Here is a 14,719-nt window from a genome sequence, read left to right on the forward strand (position 1 = left end):
TGTTAGAATTTCAAGGGACTGTGAGTAGCCAGCATTTTTAATTAGAGCAATATTTAACATTTTATTTTTAAGGCTATAAGTGAAGGAGTGCAGCATTGCAGAGAAGCTTGTACAATATAAGAGTTTACACCAAACTCTACACATTAGAGTCTATACTTCCCTTGAGAGGAACAATACTATGTACAAGACTCCCATTAATGTTAATGGGAGTTACAAGCCTGCAATGAGCAGGAGACATTCAAGAAGTATTTTGGTTTACTGCCTATCTGATCTCTTCACTCACAGTTTTACACCTAATGTGTAAATTCCCCAAGCCAAACTAATGGCTGAACTTGTAAATAGGAATGAACACCAATGGTGAATTCATTTTTCACTATGTATTGAAAGCGGGGGGGGGGCATTTACTTTGAACTGCTCCGAAATGAAGTTAAGGTGGTGCAATTTCATGCCACCAATTTTAGCTATTGATCACTATGAAAAATGGTAGGATTATTTTAAACTATTGAGAGGTTTCTTTTTGTGACAAGTTATCTTTTTTTCAGAATTGTCTAAAATACCTAAAACCTCATTTTAGGTTGCATGATCCAATGTGAATTTGTATATGCTGAGTTTTTTGTTTTTGATTTTCCTGGGTAATATCCAGACAAGACAGAAAAGTTCTATGAACCTAACATTCTTATTTATGCTGTTAAAATTCTAAAGCTACTGGTGTTAGTGGTGAGAATACTGAAATTATATCTTGAACATGATAGGAATGGAGATCAATAGAGGAAGTGATTTAGATGATGACATCCTTCTGTGTTGCTACTACTAAGGGGTACACAGGGCAGGAGACCAAAAAACTATAGAGTCAATCCCTATTCTGTTTACATAATGTTTTGCATGATCTGTTGCACATCTTGAAGATCAAAAGGCTAAGAAGCATAGGTCTCTTAGACATGTGACTTTTGTTTCCCAACCCTATCCTGTAAGGAAACATAGATGATGAAAAGTTCTGTAGGTAGATTGTAAGAGTTAAATATATTTTTCTGCCTATTAAGGTGGAATGTATTTATCTCTGGGCTGCCTTGAGAAATACCCATTTAATTGTAAAATCAGCAATGTGAAACATTAGCAAAGTGTTTTTAAAGGGCAGATATTTTTAAGGGTAAAACAATAAGAGACATTCTTTTGTACTGTGATGTACACTAATGACTGTTTAATGGTGATCAAAATAGACTAAACTGTTAAACAGTAAATCTTTTGTTTGAAACAAGATCATTATCAGTTATACTTTGGATAATTCTAAATCCTACACTATTGAGGCTTTAATAAATATTTTATTCAATCTAGAATGCAAATAATGAAATCACTAAACAGTCATCAACCATTAAATCTTTGAAATGTGAAGTACAAGGAAAAGAAGAACAGATGCGGGAACTACAGGAAAAGTACGTTCACTTTGTCTCTCCATTGTGTCTGGTTCCCCCTAGTGGCAGAAATGTAATTACTGAACAGAATTTTGGATCAAGTAGACATTTTTCTGAAAGCGATTCTTTCCCCACGCATTTTTTATTTTTTTCTTTTTGGTACATATTTCAAACTGTTATAGCTTTTAGGAAAACAGCAGTATATGTTAATGCCATTTTTTAAAAAAAACCTGATGACTTATTAACTGTCTATAATTTCTGCATTACAAAAAGAGTATCAACTGTCACGTTTCAGATTCCAGAGTGGGCTTGGTTATCCCTTGATGTAAATCTAAATGAATGCCTTCACGTACCTAAAAGCAATACTTAAAATACAAAGGCAGAAGGGTTAAGAGAATGTCAAGGTTTATCTGCTTAAACTGAATTAAATGTCTAGTTTTACATTTGTAAAAAGTGCAAAAGGGCAGTTATGTTTATTTATTTTTATGTTCATCAACTATGCAGTCCTATGCATGATTTAGTCAGAAGTACATACCACTGTATTCGGTGGGGCTTACTTCAGATAAGCGTTCATAGGAATGCAGCCTTAACTTTGAAAATTATGTCTTATTTATCTGACATACATTATACAATATTGCAAGTATGCTAATATGTTTCTGAAGTGCACACTATAGATTTGTAGACTGATTATCTAATCAAATATTAAAGTCATGAAAATACCCACAAATGAGTATACCCGCTACCTACTAATATGTAACCTCTGGAAATAAAAATTATATTATTGATGTGGTTCCTTCACCTTAAATATAGGTGCATCAAAAGGCTTTAATGAAACACATATTTTATTGATTAATGCCTTAAGATATACCTAACAAATCCAGCATCTCTGGGTGTGCCCTGGTGTGCCCTACCATTATTTTATATAGTAAATATTGAATGTGCTTTGCTAGAAGTAATCTTCTTGATTGCCCCCAATACCTTGTTATGTGATCATTCAAACGTAAATTATTTCCATCCAGTTTCTTTTTTATTATGTTGTGGTTTTCTTGTTGAATTTATGTGGTGCTGACATGATATTAACAGCAATGTATTGTGTATAATCATCATAACACTGATTTGCTTTATTTAGGCAAAGTAGTGTGGCCATAAGAAAATAGTTATAAGTAATAAGGCAATAAGTGTCCTTTTCCCCACAAAATCAGCAGATTTTGTATTCCTTTCCCACAGTTTTGCTATTTAAAGATGTGCATTTCTTTCAAAGATTTTGTTCTATGTGTGAAAGCAATGCTGTCTTTGAAATCAGTGTATTGATTTTCCACAGATATTACCCACAGACACATTTTTCTTTTAACCTCCCCTTTTATTGTTATAAAGCCTTTTACATTCTAAATAATGGTGCACGATCATGACAGGCAATCCATATATTTGCATTTTTAAATTGATACTTCAGTGAATTTTATTTTTTTGCTTCTTCACTTTCTTTGTCGGTCTACACTAAAATAATGTAATATTCTGCTTTCACTTTGCTCTCAATTTTACATTCATCTTAGCATGTTTTTTTATATGAATTGCTGTGTATTTGCATTACTGATACAATAATGTGATGGTTAAGACTCAGAAGTCCATAGTGTTTCAATTTGTCTGCTGTGCCTTTATATATGTAGAAAAATGCAACTATTTTCATCACTTTTGGATTGGCAAACTGTACAAAGATTAGCACTCATCAGAGTCATACATTTTAATTATTCAAAATAAGCAGACCCTAGTAATGTTCATAATTCTGTGGATATTGCATTCCCTCCTTATTCCAAGGATTTCTCGAATGGAGAGGGACATAAGTATGAAAAGGCATTTAATAGAAGATTGGAAACTGCGTATGAAAGCAAATCAGGAAAAGGAAAAAAGCTGTAATGAAACATTGCAAACTCTTGAAGAAAAGGTATGTCGTGTTTGTTGTTCATTTAATTCCCCCCAAATGAGTTCCAAAAATCAACCTAAATCCCTAATATATTTTTTTAAAAATCTGTTGCATTTATATCCATGTAGAAATCATCAAATTGCATTGATTAATTGTAATAGTTGTCATCATTCCATTTGTGATATCAAAACAGTATAATAATGTGAGAACTAAAGGTTTGCTATGTGAATATGACATATAGCACAGCTAGATTTTCATATGCTTGGTAGTTTCCTAAAAATATTTATCAAATATTCTTTCTGACATGTTTTATATATGTTGTTGTTGTTATGTGCCTTCAAGTCGATTATGACTTATCACGACCCTAGTTTTATATATATATAATCTAATAATTTTTTAAAAATTACTTGTAAATTAGCTTTATAATAACAATGACATGCTACCCTTTCCTCTGCTATATATTTAATGATTCCATTTTATGCTATTCTGCAAGTTGTTTTCTATATAAATGTTTAATGCATTTTACAGATGCTTCAAAGGACTAGAAGTGAAATTGTGTCTTCCTTATATCATCTGTCCAGCATGTTTTGGCCCTGTATCACCAGCAAACAGGGCACACATGTAGGAATCCCTGAGGCTGCACAGTCTACAACCCCCAAACAGAAATAGTTTTTGAGGCAAACACTACTTTGATTCCCTTTAAAAGCAGGTGCTAGTTGCATGGCTCTGAAAGTAGCCTGCGCTGGCAGTCATTAAGCAGTTGTCAGCTCCAGAGAGAACTACTCTCTTGCCCTCTATGTCAGAGATAAGATGTCATTAAGAAATCATCAGCCAAAGAGAGAGTTGGGGTTGGGGTAGGGTTGAGAAGGAATCACAGAAAAAATGAAGGTGATGCAAAATGAATAGCTGATTTTATTTTTTTACAAAAATCAACATTTTAGAGATCTGTGGTATGGGTTTGCTCTTTTGCTTTAAGCATTTGATCATTTTAAATCTTGCATTTTTTCAGGGTGAGAAAATATCTACATAAAAAAATTAGATAACTGTTCATTTTTTGTTTTATTTATTTATTCAATTTTTTATACCGCCCCATAGCCGAAGCTCTCTGGGTGGTTCACAACATCAAAATATCAACGTACAATTTAAAAAAACCACACATTAATCAATTTAAAACATAACTCATTAAATTTCCAAAAAAACCTATACTAAACTAAAATACTAAAAATACAAAATGCTAAATACTACAATACTAAAATGCTAAACTGTTGAATGCAATTTCTTTGCATTTGTTTGATAGAGGCTGATTCAAACTAAAGATCCAAATGAAATCTATAGGTGCTGGTTATTACCAGAAGGATTTAGTGGTTAACATCTGCTTCCATCAAAATCTGAAAGGAGTCATTCTACATGTAGCTAAATTTTCATCATGCTAATATCTAGCTACTTGTTAAATGCCATGAATTTTGTAATAACTAAAAAGTTGCAATTTTATAGCCAGTTATGTATGAATAAGTTGTATAAATTTCAGTGGGATACCGGTGCTGCATGAACAGCTGCAAGATAGTTGCCTGCCTTTTCATCTAAATAGTAAAAGAAGTATGTACAATTAAATGTAGTTATTTTGACAAAAGGTTTTAGGTTTTACATGCAAATGATTTAAATGTTTTCCCTAATAACAGTTATTCTCTGGGTGTTACTTCAGGTGAAGACATTGATGGAAGATAGTTCAAACAAAAAAATATCCATTGATTCACTAAAGCAAAGGCTTAATGTAGCTACAAAAGAAAAGGCACAGTATGAGCAGATGTATCGCAAAGCGAAGGAGGAGTTGGAGAAAAAGGTACAGATTTTTCTGGATGAAACACTGAACATTTAATTTCTGCCCAAATTTTTCATGTTTATTATTTATAAAGAGCTGTAAGGTCAGCAGCTTCACATTTTCACTGTGCCCATAGCAGCATGTCTCTGATTTTTATTCTCTTAGACTTGGAGCCATTATAAGATATGAATGTAATATCAAAAGGTATCTTTGAAGTAGAATTAAATGAGCCATAGTTGAATGTTATGTGATATTAACTATCACAGGGTAAGAAAATGTCTACATACAAAATATTATGTGATGAGGTTCTATATGTCCCTGTATGTAGAACCCTTCTCTCTAAAATGGATGCAGTGGAGGCCCTGTGCAGAAAAACCTTCTCTTTTTTTGCACAATTTAAGAAGGAAGGAAGCCTCAGTTTTGGTCAGAGTGGGGGAATGTGTGAACATGCCCCTCTGGTCCCTGTCATATCCCCAGTATTGCTCAGCCTTTAGCAACAGGGGATATAGCCAAGCAATAGCTCTACTTCTTGCTGATCAGGCACTAGGCAAGCCACAAACCCACTGTGTATCCTTATATCCTTAAAATACTACAGCTATAGGCTGCTCCCTTAAGCTGTCACTGTAACTCTGAGGTAAATTCCACTGCCACCATTTGTTACTCTTTCATCCCTCTGTTTATATTTTGCTAACACCTGTTCTCTTTGCAATAGCTGGCCAAGAATCAGGCATGTTTCAAAACCAAACAGATTTATTTAACAAAAGATAGGAATAAACAAGAATGCTTTTAACACAGTTCTCAAACGTGCAGTTACAGATTGTTGTTCTTCAGTTCTTATAAGTACACTGATTAAGTTTCTCAAATACTATAAGTAAAGTCCTACCTCTCTATCCAGTCTAACCTCCATCTCTCTGCTCTAGACCCATTTTCAAGCTCTAACTCTTCATAAACTCAGTCTTGTCTGTCAACTGTCATCTGCTCAAAGTATAAACCAACCAGCCTAGATAAGGACAGAGTTTTCAAAGAAATTGACGTACCAATGAATCCAGTACTGTTCCTGCTTCTACATTACTTTGTACCTAAGGGAAGGGGAAAGAAAGATGGAATGAAGGTCAACATGAACCCAAAGCCTACTCTTGTTTCCTACTAGGTCAAAACTATTTGTTTCTTAACAGGGTCTGCATCTACTTTTCTCTTTTTCTGGGTATCAGAAATGCTAACCCCAGATGTTCAAAGGAGCTTGTTGTGGGCAGGAATGAATCCTGTTTCAGTTTTTCCTGCACAACAGAACATACTCTGAGTCCAAATTGCCCATAGGGAAACAGTGGCTGTGTTGTACCAAGGCACTGAGTGATAGAAAATTCACAACCATCCGATACAAAGGAAACCGCATTTAGGCTTAAACCAGGTGTGATTCACTGACACATATATCATTCCTCTGAGTTTGTTTAACCCCAAACAGCTACAGGTTGCTATATGTTTATGCAAAAGAATGGTGAGAAACTGTAGGAGAGGGCAGCAAGCCTCTCCCTGGGTAGAAGGTAAATGTTAGAAATTCATGTAACGTTAAGTAAACTAGGTAAAGATAGCTTTATAGATATATGTACTGAGTTTTGACAGTGGGGGAAGTAAGTAATGAGCATGATGCGGTGAACTAAATATAAAATACAGTTTTCAACATATACTATTCTTCTTGTTCTGGCTTCTAAGTTAATAACTGTGTAGTATTTTAACCCCCGAAATGCTTTAGTGTTCAGTTTTTGCAGGATCCTCTAGTTGCTATGTTAATTTTTCATTTAAGAATGTTGACGAAATCAGGTAGTAACTATGAATGTCCCCACTCTAGGCGTGATAGAAACAAGAGAAAAACCTGCATTTTCCAGGGGCAGTCACTACTGTGGAGACAGAGGATACAATAGAGCGTGGGTGGACTTAACTATGCATCCACAAAGTGGCAATCCCTGTGACAGCTTGATTCATTTACCTCAGGATGTTTGCCGTTTAATAAAAGTACTAATATCATTTTCATGTGGCTTTATTCCAGGAGCTTAAACTTGCCAATGCAGAAGCTAAAATGGCTGAGGCTGAATGTGCCATGACAGAACTCGAAGCTACCGCCTCTCAACAACTTCATGGCTTGGCAAGGCAAAGTGAACAGGCACTTGAAGTAGTGCAGAAAAAGTTGGTGATGTCGAATGATAAGGTGGAAGAGTTCATTACATTTGTGAAGGTTTGACTTTTGAAAAAATTATCTTTTGGTTTAATTGAGATGATCTATCTAGGTCAACTTTACCCAACCTGCTATCCTCCAAATGTTTTGGACTTCTATCAGCTTCAGGTCAGCATTGACAATGGTCAGGAGTTATGGTTCTACAACAACAACCGGAGGGTACCAGGTTAGGAGAGGCTGATCTGGGTCATACTCATTTACTGCAAATATTCATGTGGATTCCAGACTTCAGGGTGTTCTTATTGTCCTTCAAGCATACAAAATCTTGTGCCTGAGACTTGAGACTTTGCCACCACATGAATGAATGCTTTGCAACCTCATAGGGTAAAAATTAATGCAGTTGCAGAGTGAAATAAATAGCCAGACAATTCTCTATTTATATTTATTTAGGGCAGATTTAAACATCTGTTTTTCATAAGTATTTCCTTTGATGTTGATTTTTGGCGAAAGGGTTGATTTATTCAGTTACAATGCAATGTCTTGCCTTCACCTTCAAATGACTTCACTTGCTTTCTGTGACCTAGTCATAAAGCCAAATCTGAATGGCTACAAGGCATTTTATGAAAATTATACAGGCTACATTTTACTTCAATTTACACAGGTGAAACTTTTTCTAATGGTTGCGTTCTAAAAGACCAAGCTATATAGTGTATGTATACATAGGGCACTGTTTAATAAGCATGATTTTATTTATTTATTTGCATAGTAGGTTTAATTAATTGCCTGTTGTAGATGGGATTGCCCTCCTTCTAAAGGGGCAGGTACATAGCTTTGGAGTACTCCTGGATACAACTTTGTCCTTAGAGGGCAAGTGACCTTGGTAGCTAGGGGTGCCTTTTACCAGCTTTGTCTGTTCCACCAGCAACAGCCTTATCTGGATTGGGGTAACTGGGCCGCTGTCATCCATGCATTTTTAACTTTGAGACTGGATTATTGCAGTGCGCTGTATGTGGGGCTGCACTTGGGCCTAGTTCGGTAGTTCCAGCTGGTACAGAATGCAGTGGCTAAACTGGTGATGGAGGCAGACGGACGACAGCATGTGACACCTCTGCTAAAACATGTGACCTGGCTGCCCAAATACTACTGGGCTAGGTTCAAGGCTCTTCTGTTGACATACATAGCCCTGAACAACTTGGGTCCAGGGTACTTTAAGGACTGCCTGAATCCTTATATTCCAGCTCAATCACTGAGATCACTCAGAGGAACATTGTTAGTTGTCCCCTGTGTTACAGAGGTCCAATTGGCCTCAACCAGAAGTTGAGCATTTAGTGTCACCAGTCCCATGCGGTCTTCTGGTAGAAATTTGGCAGGGACCCTTGCTTTTGACTTTCAGGCATCTCTTGAAGACTTTTTTGTGCCAACTGACCTGTGTAGCTGTTTAAAATGTCTCTTGAGTAGCCAGTCACTTTAATGATTGTTTTGTATTGTTTTAAAATGTTTTGTGAGAGGGGGGTATATAAATACTTTATAAATAAATAAAATTCAACTTCCCTCCTTTTGTTCCCTTCCATGATTGTTCACTTTCAAGTTTTGTCTCCCCAGTTCACCCCCTAAAACAGTCCTCAGTTTGGCTTGGAGTCATTAGCATTAGCTGCATATCAGATCAAAGGAATTATCTAGCATAGAGGCAGGAGATGTGGACATACAAAGATAGTCAATGCCATTTGGAGTATTGTGGTGAGGTAGCACGATGAACTGTATTGCAGGACTGTATAAAATATAATACCAGAGCTGCTGTTTATGACTTGATTATATATTATTTCCAGATGTATCATTGTATATACTAATAGCAAAGTCATTATCTGAGTGTAGATCCTTCTGTAGTGAAAATGGCATCACCCCCACCCCCCACACATGAGAGGTATTAGCAGACTCAGAAGAACTCAGGAAAAGTAAAGGGGGAGGACTGAACGTGCTCAGTCACCATGGAATGCTGGCTGACTATTGGGGCGGTGGGGTCGGAAAACCAGAGGGAGGGGAATGGAAATGAATATTCTGAAAAAGGGCATGACTGGCTCACTGTCTTGAAGCCTGAGCAGGAATTTTCCACACTGCAGCATTTTTTAAAGTTCTTACATGAATCTGGCATTGATTGTTATTTCAAGATTTTAGGTTGCCATCCTGAAAACATGAGACAATTAACAAATTAAAAAATCAAATATAAAATACACACACACTCCTCCTGTGGTACTTCCATAGGTGAACAAAGGTATTGTTTCATAAGCTTTGATGGGTTACAGCCCAATTGGTCCCAAGCATGAAGTGGTATCCTAAAAGCAAAATCAGACAGTCAGGCAGCTTAGCAAGAAATGTGGATGTTCCAGACATAAGCATCACATTTTTCCTACATGCTACCCATTGCCATAACTTTCCATTTTTGATAGGAACCACTTCCTCCAGATACATCATGGTGGCCATCTTGAAAATCCATGTAAAAGCCTGTATCTACCTATAACTCAGCTTCTAAGCCACTTAGAATCACAAAGCTGGTGTCTAAATATGCAGTAGCAGATGATTATTTGGTCAAAAATAAAAATAAGCAGATAAATTATTATGAGAACTCATACTTAAATGTCTTCCATCAATTTCTTATCTTTAATGTCATTTTGTATAATTTCATGTATTGGTAGATCAATAATGGCATAACAAATTGGGAGTTTATAATAATTGTTTTTTAGTTGAACAGCAAGATGGATTGGAACATTGCTTGATCTGTCAGGAAATGACTACAGAGCCTTTGAAATGCCCACTCAATGCACAAGGAAGTGGGGCCAAGTCAGAACCATTCTGCTCCTTCTTAAATAGCATTACTCCTTTCAGAGTCCTGGCTAGGTCAAGTTCAGCAAAGAGAAGCTGAAGAGAGCTACCAAAAAGCAAGACAGGGCTGATGCTGCAGGGAGCAGCACCTCTGGGGAGAAATAGCCTTGGCACCAGCAAAGGACAGAATGGCTTGTCTGTTTTGTCATCGAAATGATGGACATCTCCATCAATTTTGAACACTTGAAGCTGATGAGACCATAAGAAAAATGGCTAAAGAGCTGCATGAAACAAAGCTGATTGCTATACTGGAAGGTGGCGATCTCATTGCACTCTACACTAAATATCTATAGTGCTTAACATGGCACAGGTATCAGTCTTGCTTCAGTTTCCCACATCATCTAATTTGGGAGAGAAGCAGAATGGCTTCAGTCTGCCTTTGGCTGATACCCCAAAGAATCACCAGTTGCTAGACTGCTTCATCACTGTGCCAGCTATGGCTTTGAAGATGGCAAAATGTCTGTCCCACAGCTTTCAAGTGCATCAGTACCAAAACAGGGACAACTGGTAGGTGCACAATGGAAAGAGAAGAGCTCTGGAGCATGCTAGTCAACTGCTGAGGAAAGATGAACTTTAAAAAGCTGATGCCTGTGCAGCATTCCATGCCTCCACGCAAGATGCATCAGCAGATCTGCATACCACCCTTACACAGCTCTTGCTCCTTTTCTATGAGAAGGCAGCTACGGCAGTTATGATCAAGCATGGAATGAATGTGTTGCATTGCACTACAGAATTCCTCAATCCTGGACAGATACTAGTTATAGCCTTTGATGCACCACTCTATGCTCTTGCCAAGTTCATTCAGTGGAACTGACTTGACACGCATGGGGAAGAAAAGTTCATAGCAATGTTAGGTGGCCTGCACATAGAGATGACGATGTAGAAAGCTTGGAGGGGTCCAGGTGGACCAATGCACTGACACAAGCAGGCATTGCGTCATCAGGCACTGCCAACTCTTTCCTGAAGGCCTCATATCTCACTAGAACAAGGCATGCTCACCAAGGTGACTGCTTTGCCTCTGGCAAAACCAGGAGGATGCTTTACTGCACACTGAAGGAGCACGCTGTGATGAAGCCAAGAAAGCATGGAGGCAGAATGGTACAAAAGAGTCCAACATTCCAGTACTGAGATACAATTCTTAACATAGAACTTCTGGGCCTCATCGTCATCAGGCCACATTGTGAGGGGAGTTTTCCACTGTATATAAAAAGCCTGAAGGCCTTGGTTCCATGGTTTTTTGCTCTTGACCACCACAGTTGTGTGCTGTGGATCTCTATACATATCTCAGACATGGAGAGTCTACCAGCACCCATTATCAAAGAGCTTGAGGAGCAGTCACTGGGTCATCCACAAAACCAGTAACAGATTCTCGACCATCCCAGTCGACAAAGCCCATGAACAAAACAGTGAAGCAGTCAAGGGTTCTGGGGCTGCAGTCGAACTGACCGAGATTCCTTCCGCCTTCAGGAATGGATGTCTCAGGGCCTGAACAAGGGAGGTTACTGAAGGAGTTTGAACAGAATTACTTCCCAAAAGAAACTGACTCAGAGTATAGCTATCATCATGAAGAGGGATTTTCCACACAGAGAACGTTTAAGGAACAGGCTTTGAGTCTATGTCAGATCATGAATGAGTTTGGAAACCCTATGAATGACAGTGATGAGTTATTGGCTCTAGATACACAGAATATTTTGGGTGGATCTGTGGTGAATATGGTGTGAATAGTGCATTGTCCTAGGAAAGGATCACTATGACAAATACTGCAAAGAAGTGATAACTGATCACACACGGTTCATTCATGAGCTAATTAAGAAAAATGTCATTCTTCTCTTAAGTTGTCCACAGCCAGAAGCCAAGACAAAACAAGTGGGAAAGGTCTCCTTACTCAAGAGAGATGTTTCTCTGTTGTCTCAATTGTACATCATGATGCAGCACAGGAGGAGTGACATGAGTACATTCTTCAGCCATGAGAAGCAACCTTTTCCTCCTTCATTATCTGATGGTAGAAAATTGCACTTAGGAAAGAGGTCTGATCTGCTGAACATTCTGGCCAAGGACACCCAGAATGATCCTCCCGATTCCATTGACATGAAGCTTCTTGATGGAGCTGCTGTTGTGCACTTGATCCCCACTACCAACATTGTGACAATTGATGAGTATGATGATCAGATATTAGTTCCATACATCATAAAACAACTAGAAAACTCCAAACGAGTTGATATAGTATTAGTATGGGACACATACATCTCCAAAAGCATTGAAGAATCCATTAGAGAAAAGCAAGGAAAGGGTATTCAGAGTAAGGTTGTGGGTAAGAACAAGCTGCCAGGAAACTGGGCCAACTTCTAATGTGACCCCAACAACAAACAGGAACCTTTTGCATTCCTTTCCAACAAGATTGTCACTGTGGATTGTCCCGAAGACAATGAAATCATAATTACCGGTGGTGCTACAGCTATTCTTCGAGGAACCAATTGATCCATAGTATCGTGATTATGAGGAAGCAGACACTAGGCTGCTCATCCACTTACAGGATGTCCTTCTGAATGACTGTACTGTCTAGTGTGCATTGTTGGCACAGATGTAGTGGTGATCCTCATTGGCAAGTTCCATCACCTGATCATCCAATACCCAGATGTGAGCATTTCAGTTGTGTGGTTGTAGTGAACTAATCAAATGTAGCTGCAAGAGTCAAAGTGGATGTGGCACTAGGTGCACATGCAGAAAAACTAGTTGGAAGGGCACAGAACTCTGCCATTGTTACTGTGAGAAGTAAAATAAGCATAAACTGCATCTGCTGTGGTGTGTGATGACAATGTACCATCACATTTACAGTTGATATAATTACGACAGTATTTTCAGTGATTATGTTACATTAGCACTATTCCATCTTATTTTGTTCTTGCAACTTTTATGTAGTTTAATTTTTGTGTTAATTAAAAAAACATCTGCTGCTTTTCTGAATAGTATAATTGTATTCCTTGACCCAGAAAATGTATATTTAGACACCAAGATTGTGATCCTAAGTGGCTTAGCAGCTGAGTTATTTGTAGATAATAGGTTTTTACATTAATTTTCAAGATGGCTGCCATGGTGTATGTGGAGGAAGTGGTTTTTATCAAAAACGGAAAGCTACAGCAATGGGTAGCATGTAGGAAAAAATTGGCACTTTTGTCCAGAACATCTACATCCAACTCAAATCAGGTCTTAAACCGCCTGACTATGAGATCTGTGATAAGGATGTCCACTAGGCTTTGTTTTACTGATTAACAGCCTTATTGTATGGGGTGGGCTGAAGAGTGGGAGATGTGTTGCTCTGCAAGAGGATTTTAACCTTTTCCTCCTAGACCCTTTCTCCATTGTAAATTGCCTCTCCATAAAAGTTGTTATTAGCTGTGCAGGGCAGAAAAATACATGTTCACATGCTGTTTGTCTTTCCCCTTGCAGAACCAATGGCAGCAGCAGGGAAGAAGTAAGTGTGAATGTGGATCTTAATAAAATAAATGTGATAGGACCTGTTTCCTAGGACTTAACCTGTTAAAAATCTGGAATAGAATATCCTATTTTCCCTATCAACATCTTTAATTTAATTGCACTTTCCAAACAAATGCCATCTCCAAAATATCATAGTTATGTTTCCTCCCTCTGTTGAATAGAAGATCACTGCCAAGTAGTCAAGACCAAAGATAGCGAAAAAGAAATTGCCAGCAGGAGTGAAATTAATAAAGACTAAATGAAATTAACTTGCTTGCTGACAACCTAACAAGCTAATTACTGCTTTGGATAGTAAACACAGGCAAGCATGCAGCTCCTAAAACCAGCTAAGTAGCTTGCATAAGAAAAGGAAGCATTTTATCTCAAAAGGTGCATCACTGCATGTAAAATAGTAAGGGCTCAGTTCTTAGCAGCTAAGCTCACCTAAAACTGATTGATTTCAGTGGAACAGGCACAGTTTGCTGTGCATTGGACTGCCACTGCACAAAATACAATGGAATGAGCTTATAGTGACATGGCTTTCCTTGTTGAGAGCAAGTTGTCAGAAGTAGACCCAATAAGATCAGGGAACAGTTGCTCTAGGGTTTTTATGCTACCATGTCAGAGAAAACACTAGTTTTGAAAGTCAAGGACCCTACCACATAGGGATTTTTCCCTCTTCAAACTGAATACATAGAAATCAGCTCCAAGGTCCTTTTCTACATTATAAACTTGTTACAGGAACCCTGCTTGAAATAACATCCCTATGGCTTCTACTGTGGGGAAGATGCCGTACTGCATCCCCCCCTGCCATGGCATCTTCCCCACAGTATTTTGTATCATCCACGATATGTATTCATTAACTTACCAATGCCAGCATATGTGTGTTCATCATCAGTGCCTTGATGGTCACTCTGCTTATTTTACATACATTTACACTTTAACATAATTGTCACAGTCTGTATTTTTTGCATTTCATTTCCCTCTGAACTCACTGTTTACATCTTTAACACTGCATCCGTACATACCTTCCAACACAGAATAACAACTTA

At 37.8% G+C, this 14,719-nt stretch overlaps 1 protein-coding gene across 3 annotated transcripts in view; it reads left to right on the forward strand.

Moving 5' to 3' along the window:
- The window catches only part of CNTLN (centlein), a 268,051-nt gene that overhangs the window by 220,902 nt on the left and 32,430 nt on the right, over nucleotides 1-14,719 (forward strand). For 2 of the 3 annotated variants that reach the window (XM_061630573.1, XM_061630586.1), the window contains 4 exons: nucleotides 1,333-1,430; nucleotides 3,222-3,348; nucleotides 5,030-5,167; nucleotides 7,191-7,376. In XM_061630573.1, the coding sequence (XP_061486557.1) occupies nucleotides 1,333-1,430; nucleotides 3,222-3,348; nucleotides 5,030-5,167; nucleotides 7,191-7,376 (549 nt within the window). The remainder of the gene's footprint in view (nucleotides 1-1,332; nucleotides 1,431-3,221; nucleotides 3,349-5,029; nucleotides 5,168-7,190; nucleotides 7,377-14,719) is intronic. The other variant, XM_061630579.1, reaches the window with a different exon arrangement.

Source organism: Rhineura floridana, chromosome 1, assembly GCF_030035675.1.
Source record: "Rhineura floridana isolate rRhiFlo1 chromosome 1, rRhiFlo1.hap2, whole genome shotgun sequence".
NCBI classification, from domain to species: domain Eukaryota; kingdom Metazoa; phylum Chordata; class Lepidosauria; order Squamata; family Rhineuridae; genus Rhineura; species Rhineura floridana.